Source organism: Ischnura elegans, chromosome X, assembly GCF_921293095.1.
Source record: "Ischnura elegans chromosome X, ioIscEleg1.1, whole genome shotgun sequence".
Taxonomy (NCBI): domain Eukaryota; kingdom Metazoa; phylum Arthropoda; class Insecta; order Odonata; family Coenagrionidae; genus Ischnura; species Ischnura elegans.
The window spans coordinates 123,508,864-123,517,399 of record NC_060259.1 but is presented as its reverse complement, the minus strand read 5'-3'; the positions used below and the strand labels follow the sequence as shown (position 1 = coordinate 123,517,399).

General features: G+C 41.9%; 2 protein-coding genes across 2 annotated transcripts; both read right to left on the bottom strand.

Annotated features, from left to right (window-relative positions):
• Positions 1-270: 270 nt before the first annotated feature.
• On the bottom strand, positions 271-2,644 carry LOC124171305. Its single transcript, XM_046550454.1, has 3 exons — positions 2,504-2,644; positions 1,474-2,402; positions 271-1,390 (listed from the first exon to the last, which is right to left on the bottom strand). The coding sequence occupies exons 1-3, from the start codon at positions 2,642-2,644 to the stop codon at positions 271-273; spliced, it is 2,190 nt and encodes a 729-aa protein (XP_046406410.1).
• A 1,542-nt stretch (positions 2,645-4,186) lies between these two features.
• Positions 4,187-5,464, bottom strand: LOC124171304. The gene has a single exon (XM_046550452.1). The coding sequence runs from the start codon at positions 5,462-5,464 to the stop codon at positions 4,187-4,189; it is 1,278 nt and encodes a 425-aa protein (XP_046406408.1).
• Between the last annotated feature and the right edge of the window lie 3,072 nt (positions 5,465-8,536).

Here is an 8,536-nt window from a genome sequence, read left to right as displayed (position 1 = left end):
CCAGAAATACGTCCCACGGTGTAAAATCCACTCGCCTACCCGACAGAGAGATTTCAAGTTTCGACTGATACATTCAGGGTTCCGTTTTTTTTTTGTTAATAAAGATTAAATAAACAAATTCATATCATAGCAACTAAAATAAACAAGTTCACTTGGATAATTTCAAGTTGATTCTTCATCCTCCCACTAATTCCTAACCTTATTTACAATTTGTTGGGAATTATATCAAAAAAAGAATAGCTTGATGAATTAAATACTTGTTTAAGAATTTCATGTGATGATTCCTCCAAACCAGGAAGAGTAGCGACTAAGCTTTTTCACTTTTCTTCCACCACGTGTAATGATGAACTCCTCTTTGTTCTCAGCCTTCTTGACAGGCTGTTCCATTGAAGTCGACGAGGTTTCTTCTAATATAGGTGTTTTCGTCGACATTGCTGCACCTTCTTGTTGAGAAATCTCCAGCGGGTACAGACGGTGTAAGGGACGATTTATGTAGATAATCCCCTTACCGCTATAAATCTTGATTTTTGCAGACCTCACGATCCCATCTTTTCCACTGTAGAGCTCCTCAATTTTCCCAAGGGGCCACTCGAACCTCTTCTTGTTGTCACATCCAACGAGTACCCCATCTCCCACAGCAGTGGGTCGAATGTTAACTTTCTTCCTCTTCTGGATGAGAAGGGACAGGTACTCTTTTCGAAAACGATCCTTCAGCTGGGTTTGAAGATTATGCATTTTTCGGTAGCTTTGTTCCAGCCCATTGGCAAAATTTCCTTCCGGGAAACCTCCAGGCATTATATGTCTTAAAAACATGGCTGGAGAGAGAGACACAAGATCATTTCCATCTTCGGTAATGGTTGTAAGTGGACGGTCATTGATGGTGGCAGCCATGCTTGCGATGCAGGTGCGTAACTCATCAAATGACAACTTGCTCTTGCCAATCATCCTCTTCATGAGGCCCTTGACACTCCTTATGAGTCGTTCCCAGAATCCACCCCACCATGGTGCTGCTTCACAGTTTAGTATCCACTGCAATTTCTTGACTTGACTTATTTTTGCGACTTCTTCCATATTCAGTTTGTCGAATATGTTCTTTGCACCAATGAAGTTAGTACCGTTGTCGCTGTAGACAGTATTCGGTCTTCCGTAGTTGGCCACGAAACGTTCCAGAGAGTTGAGAAATGTCTCGGTTGATAATCCCGTAATGACATCCAGTGATACACATCTATAGACCGCACAAGTGTAGATCACGATCCAAACCTTCTGTCCATCTCGAATGATAAGTGGACCAGCCAGATCTACTCCCGTGGTCTGAAATACTTTACTGTCTTGCACACGAGCAACTGGGAGTGTTGCCGTCTCAACCTCAAACGCTTTTGCTTCGTGCCTCCTACAAGCCGAACATTGGTGAATGATTCTAGTGACAGTCTTCCTAGCACTGGGTACCCAATATTTCTCCCTCAGTTTTCCCACAGTAGTCTGAATCCCTGCATGACAGTTGAAGAGGTGAATATCCCGAATAAGAATAAATAAGTAATAACTAATGGACGATGCTGTGGTAAGAGAATAGGGGAGATGAAATCAGTTGTATCTTCCCGGTGTACTAATTTTGACATAATTCGCAACAATCCATCGGTCCCCATCACCGTGAGTAAGTTTTTAGGAACTCCTCCTTGACCATAGGCTTGACATTGAATCTCCTTCAATACTGTCTTCTCTACTAGTCGAAGTTCCTTCGTTGATATGATGGGTGAAGTAATCCTTTTCTTGTTACGACAATTGTAAGTGAAGCGATTAACCCATGCCCAGACTGTTACATTCTTCTGACAAGAGGAAAATCTTGGAGTCGGAAATGCAGTAGAGATCATTGATACGGTCATTTTCTTCTGTTCCTTATTGATTTCATCCTCGTTAATTTCAGCTGATGTATGACACGGCCAATGTTCCCCAGTCAATGTTAACCATTTAGGTCCTTCCCACCACTTTGATTCCACCAATTTTGCCGGAGTACACCCTCGTGAAGGCAGATCTGCTGGGTTGTCTTCTCCAGGCACATGATTCCATTGCCTGGTAGTGGTGGTGTCGAGAATTTCCTTGACGCGGTTCGACACAAACTTCTCCCACTCGTTTCCTCTTTTGATCCAAGCCAGAACTGTAGTTGAATCACTCCAATAGTGAAAAGGGATGTCCTTTCCTAGCACTTCCTTCACCGGTCTTGCCATCCTGGCTCCCAACAATGCTGCTAACAACTCTAATCTGTTGATTGTTGGCTTCTTGACTGGAGCAAGACGCGATTTTGCATTGAGAAGTTTGACTTTGACTTCTCCTTCGTATTCAGATCGGAGGTAGATAACAGTGGCGTATGCCTGTCCACTTGCGTCGCAGAAAATGTGAATCTCTTCCTTGGAATCGGGGTGAAGTTGACAGTAGTGTGTAATCCTTATCGGCTTGAGTAGGTAGAGAGTAGCTTTGGCAGAAGAAGAGCTGGTGCGGTGAATCCAACTGGATCAAACACTTGTGTGACAATGGAGAGCATGTGTCGTTTTGACATGAATATGAACTCCTCCTGTGACTTGATATCTAATGTCAAGTAGTCTTCTTCTCGATTCCACATCAGCCCCAATACTGGTAGTATCCCAGGCATTCCTAGATCAGCTGAAGTTTAATCTCTTCCTGTAAAGGCCCATTGACGCAATTCCATCCTTGCATCAGCCATGATTCCTACAGCTTCTTCCTTGAACGTCTTTGCTTGTTGTAGTGAGGGGAGGGAAACGAGGCAGTTGTCCACATAGAAAGAGTATCGCAGTATTTCAGCTGTCTTCACATTTTTCTCTGGTTGCGTCTCCAAGTGATGTAATAAAGGAGCCATGAGAAGAAACGGGCTGCTACTTACGCCAAAAACCACTCGGAGGTGCTGGAAGACCTTGATTCTTTCACAGGTTGAGTCTTCCCACCAGAGAAACTTCTGATAATTTTGGTCCTGCTCTTTCACCCAATCATCTGGAATGCTTTCCGGATGTCAGCGTAAATTCCAACCTTGTGAAGCCGAAACCGGAGAAGTAATGCTGGGATGAGCTCAATGAGATTAGGACCTTTGTATAAGCAGTCATTGAGACAGGGAAGCCGTCCAATTCTACACGAAGCGTCGAACACCGGTCGAACTGGAGTACTGAGACTTTCCTTGAACACTGGTTGATGGGGAATAAAGTGTCCATTGTCACCATCATCCAGTTTTGATGAAGTTTTCTTTCTCCCAATCTTTGAAAATGCAGTCGTAGTTCTCCCACTTTCCTGTTTTCTCCAACTTCGCCGTAGCTGACCTCAATCGTTTCTCTGCTACTTGACGATTTGTAGGAAGTGTTGACTTGGGCTGCTTCCAAGGAAGGGCTACATTGTATCGCCCGTTAATCTCTTCCTTCCGTACGGTCGACTTGTAATAAGAAATCGCTTCGGCATCTTCCTCTGCTGCTGACTTGACCGCCACGGGATCTGATATCCCAATTGTTTCGAGATTCCATAAATCCGTGATGCTCGGATTGTTAGCCATCATGCTGCTGACTATGGAACACGAAAAGTTACAACTGACGATCCTTGGTACATCAGGAACGGGTCCTCCCAGCGTCCAACCAAAGATTGTTTCTCTTGCAGTTAATCCACAGTCCAGTTTGAACCAATTTCCGGTTAAAATGGAATCCCAATAGTCATTGCTGATGAGTGTTTGGATTTTTTTCGTATCCCTCACCAACATCATTTATATGAATCCCCACATTAGCTAGATGGATGATCCACTGTCCATGGGGCACCTTGGGTAGATCTCCGCAGATATTCTCCCGTTGTAGTAGCTCGAACGTTTTCTGACTTTTGTTTTGAAGAGACTCCAGTCATATTTGAACTATCGGGTGCTTGACTGGGGCCGTAACTTGATATCTAAACAACACGTTCCTGAGCAATTCGCTTCCAATTCTTTTTGCCTGAATTGGAGTTGCAGTAGAAGCCTTTATGTAGCTGCTTTGATTACTGGTTTCTCCCACGAGCCTGACTATAGACGAGCCTTTTTCTCCCACGACTCGAACTTGTATAGTGTTCAGAAGTACATCCTTAGCACAACGATTCAGATTGTTAGCTGTGAGGGGAACATCTTGTGATAGTATCTCCTTTTTTCCAGTCTTTGACTCTTGTAATGAGTTTATTGTAGGCAGAGAAGAGGATAGTGTTTTCCTTGGCACACAATACACTTCACATGACTGCGACAGTCCCTGCTCTTATGCTTTCCCCGGAAACACGCGTAACATAGTTTCTTCTCTCCCAATTTCTGTTTTCTTTCATCCAAATTCATTGCCTGAGCCTTGACGCATGCCATAGTTTCATGTCCTCCATTACAGAATCCACAAGAATGTCGTTGAGGAGCGGGACTGGCTACTAGACCTGCTGCTGTAGGAATATCATCTTCCTTCTTGGACTTCCAGTTTCCCTTTTTTGTCATTCCTCCTTTCGTAGATTGAGAGGTGACAGGTTCACTGGAGTGGAATCCTGCTTTAGCCAGGTAGGTCTGCTGGACACTTCGTACCTCCACTCTCATAAATTCCATTAGCGCCTTGAGTTGGTTGCCTTCAGTTTTGCTAAATGAGCTTCTATGCCAAGGACGAAGAATTTCTTCACTAAGGCCTGACTCCACAAGTGGGAAGATAAACGTCTCCGGATCCACTTTCCCTAACTTCAAAGCTTCCAGTGATCGCAGATGAGAATTGAGTTTGAAGTAGCATGACGAAAGGCTCATTTCTTCCTTTCCATTTGTATTCGTGATAACCAAATTCAAGAGCTCTCGAATGTAAACTTGTACCAACAAATCTTTCCTTCCGAAACGTTCTTTTAAGGCACCTATGACATTGGGGTAGTTTTTGGCATCGGCTGGATAACTTTCCACCAACTCCTCAGCTTCTGTCCCCTTCTCCGTAGCCTGTGATAGATACTCCACCTTGTCTGAATCTGTGAGTGTATCGTCGTCATGAATTTTTCGAAAATGAGACCACCATCCAAGCCATGACTTCAACTTCCCGTCAAACTTCTGGAGCTCAATCTTGGGGAGTTTGAGCCTTCTTTTGCTAACTGATCCTGTGTTGCTAATGGTGTCCATTTCCGTTAAGGACGTTTCAGAAGTCTGAATAGGCTTGATTATTCTCTCACACTTCCGTTGAACTACGGTGAATCGTCGTCGTAAATTCATTACTACTTGCATTTCATCTGCCAAGGCTTCTTCGGATGCTTCTGATTCCTCTAATTCCTTTAGTATGGTGTGACATATCTCCTCCCATTCCCTCACAACGTCGTTCATCAGGGTGAGCTCGACTTCCAAGGCAAGATGATCAGGTTCTTCATCCTTGAGGTAAAGAAGCTTCTCGATGTCGGTCATCAACCTAGTAATCTGTATTTTCAACGCGTTCCTTCCTCTAATAAGCTTCTCCATTTTCTCGGCGGCAACTGCGCACTCTTGCGACCGGGTTATTTAATTATACGGCGCAAAATAATCCGTTGATATCTGGAACCACACTGGAATGATGCTGCTGTTCACTCCACTTCAGATGGGGAATTTAACCATGGTGAATGACACTTAAAAACTGGTGCGTGACCCTTGCGTTTAGCGTCTTCTTTGTATGTACTATGGGGGAAAAAAGTATCCCGACAAAGTTTGCGCCGCCACTATCGCTCCGCGGGTTAGTGGGTTTCCTTTCCAGTGGGTTGCTATTCTTTGGTCAGTGAGGGAAATTCAAACAAGGCAAACCATTTCCTGCCTTCGCCGTCCAAGTACGCGACCTGAGTCTCCCGCAACCCAAAGCATGGCTCGCGATGAAATCCGTAGAATAGAGACGCATTCGACGGCATCATAAGCGCACATTGGGAACGCTCCTCTGAATTTTCCTTCGCCTATCTCAACGAAACGACTTAAATCACTAGGGCCAAAGCAAGCTCTCTCTTTAGGTAAACAAGACAGTCAGCCAGAATATTCGATGGGCCACGAATTTGAATGCAGTTGGTTTTGAAGAAGTTTTACCTTCTCCGGAAGGACTGCCGTGCACATTGCCAGAACGCGTTTTCCTTTCGATCGAGAAGGATGTTTTCCCATCTTGATTGAAGATACCTTTGTCGTCAGGCGAAAGAGGGATAAGTAGTCAGCTTGTTGGGGGCAGGCTTAACAGTAGCGGAAACATAGCGAAGGGTGAATAAAAATTGAAGTACCGTATACTACTCGAATAAACGCAACAGGAAGGGTAATGAGGCATTGAAATATCGGAGAAGACGCACCTGAGAAGTGACCGATTAGGACCTAGGTGTACAACCGGAGATGTTGATGCTGACATATTTTAATACATCGAAGTGCTGCTGAGATTTCGAATTTAATAAAAGGAGAACTATTGTCCCAAGTGAAGTGTGAATTCATTGGAGTATATTTTTGTGTCTTTCATTTTTGCTACATTAATTTAGATATTTTATTTAACTCTTAAATATTTTCAAAAGTAGGTAATTTGGCAGCAAAATTTCATGCGTTGTTTTAATTTAAAAAAATTGTTTTCAAATAAATTGAAAAAAGTGAGGTATCAAACTGCAGAAAAAATTTTTTTTGCCGCTGGATAGGAAAAAATAAAATGTTAGTTTTGTTTTACGATTTATGTAATTTACCTCGAAAAAATATGTGTCGTCAATTAAATTTTTAGCAATCATATCATTGAAGAAATTTTCAGTCGCAATTGACGCACTAAAACTTTTTAAAGCGATAATTGTTTAGGCATGACCGGTCAACATATATTTTGTTCTAGAGACGCTGTTGAGTGATCTTAGGCGTATTTTTTGCACTTATACCGAATCCGGGATAGATTCTTTTTATCACATCTAGTTTCTTTAGGACAGCTTAGTGTTTGTTTATTTCTTTTACGAAAGTAGTAAATTAATTAATTTATGTATCGTGATAGCATGAGAAAGAGAAAATAAAACTTTCCTGAAAAAACATGTTGTCCTACGATGTTATGCCTTCCTATTCTGTCAAAATGTGTTTAAAATCGAACTATCCTTCCGTTTTCTTCAAAGCAATACTGCCTCAGCCTCCACTTCACATCATCATTTGACCAGGTGTAGGAGCGTGAAGACGTTTGCTTTCTCTGAAGATAGTAGAAGATGGAGAATTTCGATGATCGCAGGAAATTACAGGTTATTACAATTTAATCGCGGATAAGTTGCCAGCTTTAATCAGGTCAGGCTATTTAGATAGTGGGTGAACCATCTTGATGACTTTCGTTATGTATACGGTGAAATTACTTTTAAGGCTCAAAAGTGGAAAAGTATTCCCTTTTCCAGACAGTGTTATAAGCTTTATTTTGACTGCCTGTAGGGTAGCCAAGGTAAAGCATGGGCTCCCCATGTGTTGAGTGGCACCAGTGTAGGGCTTCTTACTGGTTGGACAAAAAAATGTCACAAGGAGTTTGCCGTCCCCATGATTTGGCAGATCATATTGCATTTCAAAAATGAAAGGAATTACAACGAAGTCAAAACACTCAGTAAAGTATCCAGACAACTTTGAATCAGCGATACTACCGTTCCCTCACTCCGAATATTTAAAAGTGCCGCATCCAATCGAGAATGTTAATCTTAGCAAAGATTCAGAAAGTAATCAAGAACGTGATAATGAAGGATTCAGAGACTCGAAGGACCCAAATTTTGGACCGAGTAAATCTTCTGGACCTCATTTCATAACGTAAGAGGATTTAAATTATCTAGTGCACGATTTATATGTTATCCAAAAAGCAGGGTGAAATCTTAGGATCATGATTAAAGGGTTGAAAATTGTAGCATCCAAATACGAAACTTTAGATGTCCCGCTCTCGTCATGACGAATTTAATTTGGTTTATTCTCCAAAAAACGATTTGCTATTTGCAATGATGTTCTCTGTGTTGTGGATACTCTTCATTTTGAATTAAACAAAGATGATTAGCGTTTGTTCATTTATTCCTCCCAGGTTATGTTAAAGGCTAATCTCATAAAGAATGGAAATGAGCTCCCATCAATACTATGTTTACTCGTGAAACTGAAATACAAGAATCTTACGAGAATATGCAGTTACTTTTAGAAAATATCACTACCAAAAATATAAATGGAAACTTTGTGACCACTTAAAGTAATTTCTATGTTTCTTGGATTACAGCTTGGCTATACGAAATGTTGTTGCTTCACCTGCGAATGGGATATCAGAGACAGAAAAAAATTGTTCGGAACATAAAGAACTCGTCCTTGGATCCAAAAACGTCCTTTGTCAGCCTTTGGTCGGCCTAAAAAATATTCTTTTTCCGCCTCTGCATATTAAATAAGGACTTTTTAAAATTTTGATGAAGACATGTGCAATAATGGTGCCGGTTTTACTCATTTGAAACAAAAGTCCTTTGGTTAAGTGAGGCTAAGATCAAATAAGGAATATGCAGATTGGGAATTGAAGGACTCGGAATTTCAACACTGAGTTAGATCAACGGAGAAAAGCGCGTGGAACGCATT